The sequence below is a fragment of the Esox lucius genome, chromosome 20 (assembly GCF_011004845.1).
Source record: "Esox lucius isolate fEsoLuc1 chromosome 20, fEsoLuc1.pri, whole genome shotgun sequence".
In the NCBI taxonomy this organism is placed as follows: domain Eukaryota; kingdom Metazoa; phylum Chordata; class Actinopteri; order Esociformes; family Esocidae; genus Esox; species Esox lucius.
Genome location: NC_047588.1, coordinates 35,782,156 through 35,799,604, shown reverse-complemented (window position 1 = coordinate 35,799,604; position 17,449 = coordinate 35,782,156). Strand labels below are relative to the sequence as shown.

The following is a 17,449-nucleotide window of genomic DNA, read 5'->3' as shown; positions in this document are numbered from 1 at the left end:
AGGCTGGATCCCATAATAACTGAATTCCTCACCGGGTGGATCCCATAATAACTGAATTCCTCACCGGGAGGATCCCATAATAACTGAATTCCTCACCGGGAGGATCCCATAATAACTGAATTCCTCACAGGGTGGATCCCATAATAACTGAAGGGATTTCAAAAAATTGCGACCCGCCCGTCCTTTGCCTCACAATGGTTTGAAATGACATAATTATATTTACAGTGAAATATTGGGGGGGACATATCAGAGTTTTCCCCAGGATGGGATGCTGTGTGTCCCCTGCCCCCCCCCCCCCCACCTGTGGTCACGTCTCTCAACATGCAGGGCATATGTCCATTAAGACGGGCCTTTTTTACACCCAGCGCTCTTGGCACGCGTTGCCCAACTCTGGGAGGGGACGTTTTGCTCGCGTGTTTCATAACACCTTCATCACAAATTTTCTGGAATGTATAAACATGGGGGGGGGGGGCAACACCCATCTGGCCTAGCCACTCTTTTGCATATGGGAAGGAGGCACAGAGGTATATCTGAGCTCTTGCCCCATCTATACGCGCTATGTCAGGTGTATCGAACATTCGGTTAAAAGACTGAAAGACTAGCGTGGTCTAGTCTGAGGAAGGACGGGAGAATACTGACATCTGAAGGGCTCCAATTGCTACCCCCTCCTCCCCCCCTCCGTCCCTAAAGCCGTGGGAGCTGACAAGACAAAACCCTGCAGACGCTCACTGACGGAGACAAGCAGGAAGCGCTTTGGCCCTTCTCTCCTCAAGCCTCTAAACCAAACCACATTTGGGGGATGTCTCTTGTACATTCGACACCTGAACAGGACTAAATTTGCTCAGATGGAGAGACTGCGAGCCAACAAACTGTGATGTGTCCATTAGGGATTCCCTTGCTACGTCACAGAAAAGCTGAATGGCTTCCCCTGGAGACATCCCAGCCCATTAGTCTGACTCACTGCTCACTGGTGGAGACACCTCCATGATATCCACCGATAACCCTCCTGACTAAGACAACGTCAGGGGAAGATTTCGCAGGAACACAACTCAATCCTTGAGATTAACTGGGTCAAGAGAAACAAGTCAAATGCAGCGAAGAGTTTATGATAAATATGGGGAGGGGCCTAACTGTGGACATCTGTGTATGTGGCCTCGGTTGCCTTGAGAAGCGTGATTTAAAAATCTGTTCAGCTCATGCACGCGGTGAGAACGAGCTCCCCAAAATGCGTCGTACTGAACTGGCCGACTGAAAGGGAGTGCAATGCGCACACACACACACACACACACACACACACACACTGCTAAGGGTAGGGGCTAGTGTTTCACTATGAATGGTGTGGTGTTGCTGCAGGGGGGGTTTGTAGTGAGTCACATTCTGGGATGTTGTGGTCCTCAAAAAGGTTCCAGTATCACCCCCCCCCCCCCCCAACCATGTTTACCCATGGCTGGGGTTAGCTCTTCTCCCTCCCTGTCTGTGCTGGAACATTCTAGAGGAAGTAGCTGCGGCCTGTGGTGAGTCACAGGAATGTGTTGTCTGGGGGAAACATTTCCCCAATGGACTGCATCGTGTTATGACTGTGTGTATGTGTGTCTTAGATCTTACCCCACACAATGTAAAGATTACATCTGGTCCATTTTTACACTGAACTCATTTAACAGGCAATGACCGAAGAGCTTTGGGTATTCGATAGAGCAACTTTTTGGCTAGGATTCTCCCTGGAATATTGATTCCCAGGCTACCAATGAGGGCAGATTGTAGCTGAATGCTTTGCTAACAGTGAGGGCAGATTGTAGCTGAATGCTTTGCTAGCAGTGAGGGCAGATTGAAGGTGAATGCTTTCCTATAAGTGAGGGCAGATTGTAGCTGAATGCTTTGCTAACAGTGAGGGCAGATTGTAGCTGAATGCTTTGCTAACAGTGAGGGCAGATTGTAGCTGAATGCTTTGCTAGCAGTGAGGGCAGATTGAAGGTGAATGCTTTCCTATAAGCGAGGGCAGATTGTAGCTGAATGCTTTGCTAACAGTGAGGGCAGATTGTAGCTGAATGCTTTGCTAACAGTGAGGGCAGATATACCAGGCTGGGCTGTTCTGTGTTTGTGCTCTAGTTGACCTGTGTTTTAGTAGTGTGTTACAAAACAATGATACAGGACTTACCCAGAATGATCGTGCTGATATACACGCAGCCACTATACTACCTCAAGCCTCTCAGACCCTGACAACACACACACACCCTCTTGTCACGCTATACTTCTAATCTGTGACTTCAAACAGCCTGTAGCCGGCTGGCCCTCAAGGAGACAGAGGTGGTCTGGTCTCCCATTTGCCTTCCTCTATTTACCTGGATTAGAGGTTTATGTGTGCGCTCACATGTGCATTGCGAGTGTGTGTGTGTGTGCGTGTGTGCGTGTGTAAGCATGCAGGTTTGGAAGCACCCCAGTCAGGCATCATTCAGCCCACCTGCAGACAGACACACAAACATGGGCCTACTAGTGGCCCTTATCTAACCATGCTGGCCTGTCTGTTGTGCTCCACAGGTGTGCTGAGCTGCTGAAACAGCCCTTACACACACACACACACACTACCATGCTCATGTCAACACCCACATCATCCTGGTTTAAAACAAATGTTGCATGCCCTGAGCGTGGTTGGAGTAAAGTTAGCCCACTGTTTCTCTCTTAAACCCCCAACCCCTTCACCATCACCCCCCCCCCCCCACTCCTCTGCCCCTCCCTTCCCAGGTTGAAGGAGATAGATATGAGTGAGTACGATGCAGCAACGTACGAGCGTTTCTCCGGGAACGTCCGGCGACAGGTTCAGTCTCTGCGCATCGTTCTGGACAGCTTACAGGTAACCACACAAAAACTCTCTGGTGGGGGCGGGGTGTCCGGGAGTGCTGTTCCTGTGACAATATCAGTGTGGCGTAAGAACTGAACTGTCACCTCGTACGTGATGAAAGAGGCTGGAGCGTCATGATTGGTTGACCCGATGAGGGCCCTTCAACTGTGTTTTTCTTAGTTATCGTTTAGTAGAACTATAAAAAGTCTGGACAGGGTCGCGGTTCATAGATGTGTGCGCGTGTAGTTGTGTTTTTGTGTTCGTATGTGTGCGTAGTTGCGTTTGTGTGCATGTATGTGTGTGTAGATGTGTTTGTGTGTGCGTGTCTGTGTGTCTGTGTGTGCGTGCGTGCGTGCATGTGTAATGCCTGAGAAGAGTGTTAAAACTTTTAGCTTGTGATAATGATTACAGAGCAACACATTGGGGCAGAAGATGATGATTCTTCTTTTCTTCAAAGGGTGTGTGTGTAGGACTGTGTGAAAGAGTGTGTGTGTGTGTGTGTGTGTGTGTGTGTGTGTGTGTGTGTGTGTGTGAATGTTTGTGTGAGTTTGTGCGTGTGTGTGTGATCTGTCAGGTGTGCAGCTCTACGATCTGTCTTTGAACATGTGACTGTTATTGTTTTGTCTTTGTGTGTGAAGATAAGAAATGTCCCTTGTGTATGAAGTTGTGTGCTTTCTGAACATAAAGTTGACAAAGTGAAGCAGAGAACAGGGGGATGTGTACGCACACACACACACACATACTCTCTCACACACTCTTACACACTCACACATTGCTGGCAGACTACCAGGGAAAGGAAATTAAAATGTGTTTTTTCTTTAGAGTTCTGGGCAGAACAATTCACCATAGAATCCCCTCAGATTTTTGTCTCTCTCTCACACGCACACACACACACACACACACACACCACTTACACACGCCCGTACTCACTCACACACACACACACACATACATACATACATACATACAGTGGAATTTAATACGAATTGAAGTGTAATTCAATATGTATAAGTGTAAATCTGTCTACCTGATGGAATCATGTGACTCTGATTGGACTCAAGCGAGGAATTTGCTATGGGAATCCCCTTAGTGATTAGCCCAGTACACAGGTCTCTATGATCAGTGTTGTTTACTGAGACATGATCCCACCTCTCTAACACTTGGGCGAACACAGCTTGCTTGGATTCAAAATCTGTCGTGATTTTTTTCGATTCAGTCAGATTTCATGTCTTTCAAGAATTGATTTTCATGCTCTGCCATAGATACTGTATGAAAATATTGCTCCTATAGCAGTGTAGTGACCTGACATGTCATGATGTTATGGATGCAGGTAATTATTATCATAATTTTTATTAAACATTTATTTCAACAAGGAACACAGACTGACATCAAGGTCTCTTTTACAGCTGGGCCCTGCGTGTACATGTTTACACAGAGTTTAGATTCAATGATTAAAAACAAACAGAGGCAAAAAAACTGAGTGCAGACAAAAACAAGACACAGAGAACAGACAAAACAAGAGGTAAAATAAAACAATAAGAATAATTGAAGGTAAAACGATCACAGTTACCACAAAGACAGCCAGGTAACACAAGACAAAGTACATTGCCTTAAACACCAGTGTTATACCCTACTGGATATTGGGCCTGGCGAGGTCTGCACTGTCCCTTAGGTGTACTAAATAAATGCAGCACACTTGTCCTCAAAGCATACAGATATATACAACTCTGGAAAGAATTAAGAGACCACTGCAAAATGATCAGTTTCTCTGGTTTTACTATTCATAGGTATGTGTTTGAATAAAATGAAAATTTTTGTTTCATTCTATAAACTACAGACAACATTACTTTCAAATTCCAAATAAAAATATTGTTTTTGTAGAAAACAACAACTGGTCCAAAACCAAAAAAAGATGCCTTGTTTTCAGACATCAAATAATGCAAAGAAAACAAACTAATATTCATTTTTCAAAAACAAAATACTAATGTTTAAACTTAGGAAGAGTTCAGAAATCAATATTTGGTGGAATAACCCTGATTTTTAATCACAGCTTTCATGTGTCTTGGCATGCTCTCCACCAGTCTGTCACATTGCTGTTGGGTGACTTTATACCACTCCTGGCACAAAAATTCTTGTAGCTCGCCTTTGTTTGATGGCTTGTGACCATCCATCTCCCTCTTTATCAAATTCCAGATGTTTTCAATGGGGGTAGGTCTGGAGATTGGGCTGGCCATGACAGGATCTTGATCTGATCGTCCTCCATCCACACCTTGATTGACCTGGCTGTGTGGCATGGAGCATTGTCCTTCTGGAAACACCAATTCTCAGAGTTGGGGAACATTGTCAGAGCAGAAGGAAGCAGGTGTTCTTCCAGGATAACCCTGGGTTTGGCTGGATTCATGCGTCCTTCACAAAGACAAATCTGCCCAAATCCAGCCTTGCTGAAGCATCCCCAGATTGTCACTGATCCTCCACCAAATTTTACAGTGGGTGCGAGACACTGTAGCTTGTAGGCCTCTCCAGGTCTCCGTCTAACCATTAGATGACCTGGTGTTGGGCAAAGTTGAAAATTCCTCCACGGTCCAATTCCCCATAGTCTATAACCAACATAAAAGTAGACATCTTACTCAAAAGTCTTGCATGGTCTACAGTGTCAAAGGCTTTCGACAAATCTACAAACATAGTGGCACAACACTTAACATTGTCTAAGGCGTTAGCATTATCATTCACAACACATACTGTGGCCGTTGTGGTACTGTGTTTAGGTCTGAAACCAGATTGAATGCTGGAAAGAGTACTGTTAAATGTTAAAAATGTGCTTGATTGAAGATGTGTGTTACTGTACTAGCAATGACAGGAGTGGCACCCTTCAGTAAATATGGATCCAGATTGTCATTTCTTAGAACCTATTGCCGGTTTATTGTTTTCCTCTTCCCCAACTGTCATACCTGAGAACTTCTCGTACAGGGAAGAGGAACCATGGGTAAAGAAGTCAAAAGCGCTTTGTCCTGGGGAGACTCCATATAGCTGTAAAAGAATAATAAAAATGTAAAAAAATTATTTTATAAACCATATTTAATCGATAATGCATTATTCATAACCTCATAATCCACTTTTTGATTTCTTACAGTGTATTATGGCACTTCCACCTACAGGATGCTGGCATTACTCTAAAAATATAACAGGTGCTCTGTCATTTCCAATATCAGACACTGTCAGATGATGTAGCAGCAGTATCTATGGTATACCGAGTATCATTTGACTAGTGATTGACTACTCCTCCCATCTACTCCCTTTTCTTTGTCTGTCCCTGCCACTCTACTCCTGTCTCCCCCCTCTCTCCTCCCATCTACTCCCTTTTCTTTGTCTGTCCCTGACACTCTACTCCTGTCTCCTCCCTCTCTCCTCCTATCTACTCCCTCTTCTCTTTCTGTCCCTGACACTCTACTCCTGTCTCCTCCCTCTCTCCTCCTATCTACTCCCTCTTCTCTTTCTGTCCCTGACACTCTACTCCTGTCTCCTCCCTCTCTCCTCGTATCTACTCCCTCTTCTTTTTCTTTCCCACCCCTCTCCTCCCTCTCTCCTCCCATCCACCCCCACTCATCTTTCTGTCCCGCCACTCCTCTTTCTCTCCCCCTGTCTCCTCCCCCTCTCCTCATGAAAATAAGTGAAGGGAACATCGAGGAAAGAAACGGGCTTTGAAAGAAGCTGTTCTCTGGGTTGTTGTTTCAGTTCGCTGGGGGAAATCTTTAGTCTAAACTGTAAGATGTGGATAAGCTACTATCTAGCTGCATTTCTTGATGCATTCACAACGATACAGTCAGCTCTTAGTACTATGCATACTGAAATAAACTCAGGAAAAGCAGGAGTTGGATTTGGCGTGTGTATGTGTGCATGTGTGTGCGCATGTGTGTGTGGATCGGTGCGTGCATGTGATCAGTGACCCATCCGTCTAGTCTCACGAACCCGTCCAGCTGTTTTACATCATGGCCTGTTTACTGAATCAGGTTCACCTTCGTTGGATTGCCTCAATATGAAAATAATAGAGGTTTCTGCAATACGTTCACCCGACAAATTGTTTGTGAATGTCTGGCCCTATCTCAGCTGATTAGTGGGTGATTTGTGTGTCCGTGTCAACAGGCCAAAGCTAAGGAGCGTCAGTGGGTGAAGAACCAGTGCCTGGGAGATCTGGACGATGCCAAGATCATAGATGGTCTGACTGGAGAGAAGGCCATCTACAAACGAAGAGGAGATCTGGATCCAGAGGTAGGGGTGTGTCTGCATTATTGTGTGGGTGTCTGTGTGTGTACTTGGATTCCTGTGGTGTGTGTAATTATTGTTGTTGCATAATCTATGGTCTGGATTACACAGTCTGCTAAATTCCCACACTAACTCGCCACTAACCACATACACACAAACACACACACACACAGACACAATGCTCCCAAACAAACAAATGCATTATACAGCATTATAAATAGTGTCACGAAAAGGATGATTTGAATTCACTTCTGAATTCATTTGACCGCCAAACATTGGTTGCACCATGGTGATGGTGAGGTGGCATGGATGGTTTGGATCATCCACAATTCCTTTTCCCCCCAGACGTATGCCTTCCCGTCACTGGCTCCCTGTATCTCGTAGAACACAGTTTAAGATACTCATCTCTAAATCACTGAATGCATCAGGGCCTCTCTCAGTTTGAACCCTCCAGACCCCTCAGGGCGTCAGGGTCTGGTCTGCTAACCGTTCCCAGAGTAAGGACGAAGGTTGGTGAGGCAGCGTTTGGTCATTATGCTGCACAGAGTTGGAACAAACTGCCAGAAAATCTTAGACTTTTTGTTTTTGGTGCTGATCGGAGGTTTCAATGTTGCAGTCAGTGTAGCCTTTTTAATTCTTCTGACAAAGATTTCTGCGATAAAACTGTTGTTTGTGAGACTTCCTGCAGAGTCTTTTGGAGATTGCTGATTTCACTGACACATTATGTTTTTCACAGTTCTGGTCATTTTTCTGTCATCAACTGCCATTGTTGTCTGTGGCTGAGCTGGTCGTTGCGATTGCTGAACACACCAGTGGTTTGTTTCTTTTTCAGGACGTTCTAAACTGATTTGGCCATGCCCGACGTTTGTGCTACGGTTTTAATTGAGTTCCTGGATTTTGCCTATTGACACCAAATCTAGGCTCCAAAGGCAAATGCAAAGTATAGAACTGAGACTACACATTCACAGCTCTTTAATGTGGGATCTCTGACAGTACTGTTATTCTTAGTTGGTGAAACATATGTGTTGAAATATGTGTTGACGTATAAATGTACAGCAAAAAATAGCAACTCTGACTCTGCTGTCCCAATGCTTACGGAGGGCGCTGTATATTTCTGTTCCAGTTCCACGGTCTTTGCTAGTGTTGACGTTCTCTCTGTGTGTGTGTGCAGCTGGGCAGCCCGCAGCAAAAGCCTAAGCGTCTGCGTGTGTTGGCTGACGTGTCAGGGAGCATGTACCGTTTCAACGGAGTAGACGGCAGGCTGGAGAGGTCTATGGAGGCCGCGTGTATGGTGATGGAGGCTCTGGAGAGCTACGAACACAAGATTAAGGTGAGACACGGACCGCGCCGTCTGTTTACAGGAACGGTGGGCATCTACTGTACCATCGACCTGCTGCTCGTCACAAGGTATGGGATGTCCTCGTCTCCGGGCTGTAAGCTGAAGTGACCTTTCACTTTCTGTTAAAGCAGCTTAAAGGAGGTTAGGGTTGGGGGCGGGGGGGGGCAGACTCCCGGGGGCAGTGCCCCCACCCCACCCCCCCGGAGCATCACAAAGTCACGTTAAAAAGAATTCAGACCATGTTTGGTCCGCCGTGAAAACCAGACTGCCCCGGTTAAATACGGAAATAGTCAACAGCGCTGGGGCACGCGTACTTGCAAACAAACATCCACGAAACAGTGATGAACGCGGTCAGATGCCTCCGTCAGCAGCTGCACGTTCCCCTATCAGAAATAAGGCCATGCGGTCTGAGCAGTGACAGCCTATAGAGCCACGACTTCCTATAGAGCCGCGACTTCCTATAGAGCAGCGACTTCCTATAGAGCCGCGACTTCCTATAGAGCCCCGACTTCCTATAGAGCCCCGACTTCCTATGGAGCAGCGACTTCCTATAGAGCAGCGACTTCCTATAGAGCAGCAACTTCCTATAGAGCAGCGACTTCCTACTCCTCCTGACTTAAAGTTGGGAAAGGGGGGTTTGATGTTGTCAGCAAGCGATGTGGTTAAGTTGATTGGATTTCCCCATTTCAAATTGAACAACTAAAACATTAATGTTTACTTCCTGACTATTTGGTGTAGGGAATTAACGAAGAAGTTTGCAGCACTGCACATGCAAGTAACTCACACATTTTCTGAGGAATACATGGCACTTTCTTTTGAGTAGTTTTGGCTTGAGAATCTGGGTTGCAGGTTTATTAAATTACTTTGCTTGTTTTTCTGCACTACCTACAACTGAAGGAACATGGCTATAGACTTGAGGTAATGACTCCCATCTTCTCTTCCTTCTCTCCTCCCCTCCTCTTCTACATGTATTCTGTTCCTCCCCTTCTCCTCCTCTCTCCCTCCCCCTTCATTCTCCAGTATGACATTGTGGGTCACTCAGGTGATGGTTATGATATAGAGCTAGTCAGAACAGACAAGCTCCCCAAGAACAACAAACAGAGACTGAAGGTCCTCAAGGTATGCACTTAACACCGCCGTACCCCACTCAATCCCCACACACTACCTCAAACTATACCTAACACTACTCCACACTCTACCCAACACTACTCCACACTCTACCCAACACTACTCCACACGCTACCCAACACTACTCCACACGCTACCAAACACTACTTCACACACTCTACACTAGTCACTACTCCAAACGCTACTCAACACTACTCCACACACTATCCAACACTACTCCACACGCTACCCAACACTACTTCACACACTCTACACTAGTCACTACTCCAAACGCTACTCAACACTACTCCACACACTATCCAACACTACTCCACACGCTACCCAACACTACTCCACACACTCTACACTAGTCACTACTCCACACGCTACCCAACATTACTCCACACACTACCCAACACTCCCCCACACTCTACCCTAGTCACTACGCCACATTCTACCCAACACTACTCCACACTAGGGTTGCACGTTATTGGAAATAACTGACATTTGTGAAATTTTGTTTTTCTGCGAAATATGTTGCAATATGAAAAAACAGAAAATGTATTCAGAAAGCTTTGGCTATCAACCTGACCGTCTGTATCCTTCATTCTTCCCCAGCCCCATCCTCTACAATTAAAATGTATGAAACTTATGAAAATTGTTATATTTCAGGACATGTTGCTAGGTAGTAATATGTACCAGATGCAGTCTGTGGCCAAAGCACTGCAATCTGGTCCGCTTGTCCAGGTGCAGCCTTCACCATGTTCCCGGCATTGTCTGTTGTAATACAGACTAGACGACTCTCATCTAGGCCCCATTCAGCTAAAGCTTCTCTCATCCCTGTTGCGATGTTCTCACTTGTATGATCCTCTGGGAATAATGCAGTTTGCAAACAGTGACTTTTCAGGTGGAAGTCCTCATTAATAAAGTGTACAGTCAGACTTATGTAGGGCTCAGTTGTCCGGCTGGACCACAAGTCTGTTGTTGCTGTATAATATTCCACTTGTGACAGCTCTTTTTCAACTTGTATTTGCCTTGCATTTCTCGTACAGCTCTGAGATGGCAACTTGAGATTAAATAGTTGCGTGATGGCATTTCATACCTCTTGTCAAGCAAACGGATCATGGTTTTAAAACCCTCTTTGGTAACCGTGTTAATTGGTACCATGTCTTTGGTGATGTGAAATGTTCCTGAATATGTGATTTCTCTCTGCCGTTTGGAACCTTTCTTGTATGGTGTTTTTGCTTTGGACGGCATTGAGATGCTTTGCACTCCACATAGGAAGATTTGTGGTGCCGCCTTGAATGATAAAAAATTGGTCTTGTTGCTATGTGTTGTGGCAACAATTGCAAGGCACTCTCGACAAAGTACCTGTTTTTGGTCAACATCATCTTGTCTGTAGCCGAAAACTTTCCATATAATTGACGACTGTATATATATATATTGTAGATTGATATATGTTTACCTTACTAAATGACACGTTCTGTGACTATTGCGGATGCGTACTTCGCAATGTCGATGCTGAAACTATATATCATGCAGCCCCACTCCACACACTACCCAACACTCCCCCACACTCTATCCTAGTCACTACTCCACACACTATCCAACACTACTCCACACACTCCCCAACACTACTCCACACACTCCCTAACACTACTCCACACTCTACCCAACACTACCCCACACATTACCTCATATTGTACCCTAGACACTACCCCACTCTACCCCACACCCTCACTACACAATACCTTACTCTACCCAACACTACCCCACAATCTACCCCTCCCGCTACCCAACACTTCCCTCATATTATTGATTTTTTTACCCATACTTGTATGGATTTTGGTGTTTTCTTCTATATTTACCTCCCTACTTTCCCTTACCTTTCTACCTCCCTCATTCCCTTTTTCTCCCTCTCCTCCTCTGTTCTCCCTCTCCTCCTCTGTTCTCCCTCTCCTCCTCTGTTCTCCCTCTCACCAGACTATGCATGCCCACTCCCAGTTCTGTATGAGTGGAGACTACACCCTGGAGGGCACCGAAGCTGCCATCAGAGAGCTGGCACGCGAGGATGCCGACGAGAGGTTTGTGGTGGTGCTGAGCGATGCCAACCTGGAACGCTACGGCATAACGCCTGAACGCTTCGCCCGTGCCCTGACCTCTGACCCCCAGGTCAACGCTTTTGCCATCTTCATTGGCTCACTGGGAGACCAGGCTGACAGGTGAGATGTGGCTGATGGGAAGGAACTGTGTGTGTGTGTGTGTGTGTGTGTGTGTTAAGACGTGATGACTGTTTATTGTAACAGGTGATACGAGAATGTCGACTTCTCCATCAACCTCTTACTGAGGGATAGAACTAGCACTAGATCCCATGGTTGGCCTTGTTTGACCACAGGGCAGAGTGCCTAACCCTAACCCTAAGACCTTCAAGGCCTTTCTAGTCTTTGTTCTCAATGAAATCCCACTTCAAAATGAAAAAAAGACCTAGAAGGATAAGTGCTCTCTTAAACCTAATTATCCTTCCATCTCTACCACTGGCGAGCGCACACACGCAGACACACACACGCAGACACACACACACACACGCAGGCACACACACGCAGACACACACACACACACACACACACACACACACACGCAGACACACACACACGCAGACACACACACACACACACGCAGACACACACACACACGCAGACACACACACACGCAGACACACACACACACGCAGACACACACACACAGACACACACACACACACAGACACACTGTGGTTTAGCTGGGCTGTGTTGTGGCTTGCGAGTCTCGATTGCTCGTCCTTTGAAGGCTTCAGGCCTCTGTCATATTGTTTCGGTCCTGTCTGGAGAATATCACAGGGCAGCCTCCGCCATCTCCGTCTCTTTGTGGAGTTTTTGTAGCTCAGGACCCAGTTAGAGAAAGTTATGTGGGAACACATTCCTCCCTGATCTGGTCTCTCCAAGGTTTAGGCTGAAGTGCTTTTAAACTGGTCGCCGCTATAGCCTAAATCAGGGATTTAAACAGAACCTCTGTTTCAGCCTGTTTGGACTCAATGACAGGAAAAAAACTGTTAATAGATATTTAATAGATATTTTAAAAACATACCTTCATTGCTGTTAGAACCATGTCTTATCATTCCAATAGGGCCATTACCATAAATAACCCTCACTAGAAAAAAACAGGCAATGCTGCAAAAACAACAATTGGCAACATTTGGAAGTAATGGCAAAAGTAGCTTACCTTTAACCGGTTCAATACCCAAGATAATGTAACAAATCTACAAATCCGTTTTATGGGAGTATAAAATCCAGCAACATCACACTAATATCTATAGGTTGGAACCAGATCAGACAATACTACGGAGGAATTCTTTAGTTATTGATCATGTAAAGTAACCCGCAAAGCATTCAATTCATCCTTATGGAACGACCCCTGACACCGGTGTAAAATATGAAAGCTTGGGAGTTGAGACTATTGCTTAGAATATGTCTATTGCTGGAAACTAGTCTTGAAGGAGTTGCTGAAGTAGCTTGGCTGTATCTTTATCTGTGCATTTAGGGACATTTATGGTGTGGTTTAAGAGGGGTCTCCTAGAGGCCCTATTGGGTTGTAAAGGTATGAATATCTGAGAACATTAAAATGATGTTGTTTACATTTACACTTCTCATGCTATGTCATATCATGTTCCAAATCATCTATCAATATACAGCTGTAAAAATAGAGTTACGATATTGTTTTAGATCATTTTGTGAAATAGAGTTAGGGTTGAATTTAGAGAGGTCTCAAAGAGGCCCTATTAGGATGTAAACAGATGATTATCGGACAAAAAATCAAAAAGGTAACTTTCATTTACACTTTACATTGTGTATAATAACAAATTCTACACCAAACATTAAACCTAATTTAGAGAAAACACAGTTTAGACATCGTTTTGTAAAACAGCATTAGGGTTAAGGTCTCCAAGATGCCCTATTTTCCTAAATTTAGTTATTTTTACTATATTTTTCATAATATAAGACATTTCTACAGTTTTGTAATGAATATGGATTGTATCTATTCATTTCCTATAATAAGTTAATCAATTCCCACAACAGATGAAGTGTTATAATAAAATGATCTGTATTTTTGGTCCATCTGATAGGGCCTCTGTGCTACCTACAACTTATAGTTTGAAATGATCATAAATTCCAAAATAAATGACATAACATTGTAAAACTGCATGCAACCAGCAGGAGAGTTATAAGGAACATGCTGGCAAAGGTAGAAATGTCTGACAGCATCAGGTCATGAACATTTCTTATCCACCTTTGCAAATTGTCTTCAAACATCAGATGGATGTACAATCATGCAAGACTATTTCCCCCCGTTTGAGACAAAAATAAATTACCATGGAGAGAATGAGAGAGAACAATCTTATTACTAGCTACCTAGTTATGATCCCTCAAAGACTGAAAAAAAACTATAATTCTCTCTTTTTTTAGGTATTGCTATAAGATAGGCCTCTATGCTACCTGTCTCCAATGTTTTCATTATTAAATGTAACATTTTACAGATTATAACAAAAAATACTGTTTGTAGAGGACAGTGATAACCATGTGTTAATTTATAAAAAAATATATAAAATTGAAATATTTATTCAAGAAGAGAGAGATGGTAACCTAGAGGCCCTACAATACTTCTAATGAAAGAGAGAGAGAGAGAGAGAGAGAGAGAGAAAGAGAAAAAATGAGATAAAGTCAGTGAAAGGTTCTTACTATCACTAGGTTCCCTCCCTCCTTCTAGTTCTGTCAATGATCTCTATTGTCTGTTACATTCACTGGCTGATGGAACGATCCGGAGCATGTGGGGTCTCGTTCTGAGCACAGTTTACACATTCAGACACTGAACACAGCGGGCTTTTCGACCAAACAGTCATGGTAATGAATTGCCAATTTCAAACACTTGGGTGTGAACAGCATAGACAACCTCACTTCTAAAATTACATTACACAAGTCATAGCCTTCATAATGTGCTAACTGATAAAAAAAAATAAAACTGTTAACGTTTTTTTTTTAAACATCCATCACTTATTACCGATGTCAACTTACAGCTTTTGTTTAAAACATTGTAGTGGTATATGTTTTTTTGGCAATAGCTTTTTTTGGCAAACTTTCTCTATCCTTCAGTGAAGCTTTTTCCCGTATCAAATATGTTTGCAGGTACTGACCTTGAAGCTGAAACTCTTAAGCAACATGCTGTTGTGTATGTTTGAAAATGTCTTGGTGCCACTCGCTTGTTTCTGTTTTGCTCAATTTCCTGAGGGGTGTCAATACTTCTTGAGTTGACTGTATGTGTCTTCTGAAGCACATACCATGCTGTTTTGGTTCTTAACACACTGCTCGCTCAACCAGAAGGTTTAGACCAGAATCTGTATGTGCTCTCTGGCCTTCTGCCCCTGCACAACAAACAATCATCCAACACAAGCCTCCACAAGGAGCTGCAAGACTGAGACAATCATATTTGATTTACTGACACCATAAAACCTAGGCGGTGCTGGCCACTTGACTCTGATCTCACAATGAGACATCTAAGTGCAAGGCAGTGACTTTCCCGCTGTGCCATTCAGGTAAATATGTATCTCTAATGTGGTCTTATATTTGTCAGGAGGTTAGGAAGTGCAGCTCAGTTTCCACCTCATTTTGTGGGTAGGGTGCTCATCGTCTTTTCTGGAGAGCCAGGTCTGCATAAGCTGGCCTGTCCTGATAGCAAGGTCATGCTCACTGAGTCTCCCTTTCGTTCTCCTTTCATCCCACTCTGTCTTTCCATATTTACCTCACATGCTGTCTCTCTGTTTGGTTCACTCTCTTTCTCCGTCCAGGCTCCAGAGGACATTGCCGGCGGGACGGTCTTTCATTGCCATGGACACCAAACACATCCCTCAGATCCTGCAACAGATCTTCACCTCCACCGTGTTGTCCAGTGCCTGAGACGCCCATGAGGTCTGGTGGATTGTCCTACTTCTGAGGCAGTGTACAGTGGTCACGCCAATCCAATCAATCAATCCAGTGTGTTTTATAAAGCGTTTTATACATCAGCAGTTCTGTGCTACGCCAGACCAGGAGGTTTTCGACCCTGGCTGGTATGGTATACACGCACACAGACACACACTGACACACAGACAAATACACACACGTATACATAATCACAGGAACACCTGTAACTGGGCTTCGCTGTGGTCTGAATGGAAAAGGTTGTGTGTATCTTCAGCCAGTTTAGTAAACATGGGAGGGGGGGGTTGAGATGGAGTCTTCTGCTGTTGATGGAAATCACCTCTCGGGCTGTCTCTCTTCATTTCCCTGTGTAGTGGGGTCCTGTGTGGGCTGGAGGTGAACTTGGGAGAGTGTTTCTGTTTTTGGACTTCCTGTATCTTCTGCCCTGTGACCTGAAACAGGGTGGCCGGCAGTGACATTTGCTCGTGCGGAATGCAGGCACTGAGTGTGGGAAGTTCCCACCTGACGGCACACGTTTAGCTTACTGTTAAACAACACGTGTGTGTGTGTGCGTGCGTGCGTGTGTGCGTGCGTGTGTGTGCATGCGTGTGTGTGTGAGTGAGTGTGCGTGTGTGTGTTGCTATGCTCAATCTGCACTAACAAGCACTTCTCTTTTCCTTCCTGACCACTGGACCTTGTGACTCCCGCTCCGCTCTTAGCCCCGCTAGGAATCTGAGACCTATTACAGGACACCAACACACACACACACACACACACAGTGATGAGTGTTGCTGGGGAAAAGTGACTATGATTAATAGAAGAACGTGAAACTTGCATGGGCAGACTGATGGGGGCAACTGACAGGGGCAGGACAGCACCGACTTCGCTGATGTCTTCATTGTGGACTAATGTACTCACTGGCTGTGTAATGTGGTTGTCCCAACTGGCTCTCTTAGACTACAGATCCCAAGAGAAGTGTCATGATCAAATTCTGGGCCTTGTAAACAGATCTGTATGTCATAGCTATTGAATTAAGATTCTAATAATTCCTAACATGGCTGCTGTATTTTTTTATTAACTGTTTGATTTGTTTCATGGTATTTGTTCAATTGTTAGTCTTTGATTGTAATCAAATGAAGTGGTAAAAAAAATATAGAAAGTTGGAATAAAGTATTAAATAATCCTTCTTGTCCTGTGATTTGTGGGCTAATTTGTTGGGGTTGGACCCAGTTGTTGCCTTGGAGACCAGCTGTCTTTTTTTTCAGAATCTGAGGGAGTTCCTGGAATACGTCCATAGATGGTCAAATATTGGTGTTTGTTAATGTGTGCGTGTGTGTGTGCGCGTGTGTTAGAAACCCAGCTGTCATTGCGTCTGTATTTCCTTTTTCCCACTCACTGTTTAAAGGTCTTGTCCAAGAAAATGCTATTCTCCCTAGGGTCGCCCAACACCCTACATCAAGCCAGGCCCAGCTAACTGTCTTCACTGTTTGGTTCTCAGAATGCTTCCCCATTTTGTAACTTAGAAATGTCAGAATTGATTTACCTTATGAAAAGTTTAATAACTCCTAAAAAAAGCCAATAATTCTGTACCACTAATGTTCCTAACAGTACATTTGGATACATCTCACCGTTACATTACAGGCTTATTCGAAAATCTTTTTTTTCCTCATCAATGATCAAGCAAAAGAAGGTTTTTAGAAATGGTAGTAAATGTATAAAAAAAAAACAGAAGGAATATTACATTTACAAAAGTATTCAGACCCCTTTTGCTCTGTCCTTTGGAATGTTGCTGCACTGCAATTTTCAAGTCTCTGTAGATGTTTGATCAGGTTCAAGTCTAAACTCTGGCTCGGCCGCTCAGCCATTTACAGTCCCTATGCTGAAAACATCCCCACAGCATTATGCTGCCACAGCCATGCT

General features: G+C 44.4%; 1 protein-coding gene across 8 annotated transcripts in view; it reads left to right on the top strand.

Annotated features, from left to right (window-relative positions):
• Positions 1-16,710, top strand: part of vwa8 (von Willebrand factor A domain containing 8) — an 85,492-nt gene extending 68,782 nt beyond the window's left edge. For 7 of the 8 annotated variants that reach the window (XM_034288982.1, XM_029115857.2, XM_034288983.1 and 4 more), the window contains 6 exons: positions 2,740-2,848; positions 6,977-7,102; positions 8,268-8,426; positions 9,456-9,554; positions 11,526-11,764; positions 15,418-16,710. In XM_034288982.1, coding sequence (XP_034144873.1) covers positions 2,740-2,848; positions 6,977-7,102; positions 8,268-8,426; positions 9,456-9,554; positions 11,526-11,764; positions 15,418-15,526 — 841 coding nt within the window. In that variant the 3' untranslated portion in view covers positions 15,527-16,710. The remainder of the gene's footprint in view (positions 1-2,739; positions 2,849-6,976; positions 7,103-8,267; positions 8,427-9,455; positions 9,555-11,525; positions 11,765-15,417) is intronic. The other variant, XM_029115856.2, reaches the window with a different exon arrangement.
• Positions 16,711-17,449: the final 739 nt, after the last annotated feature.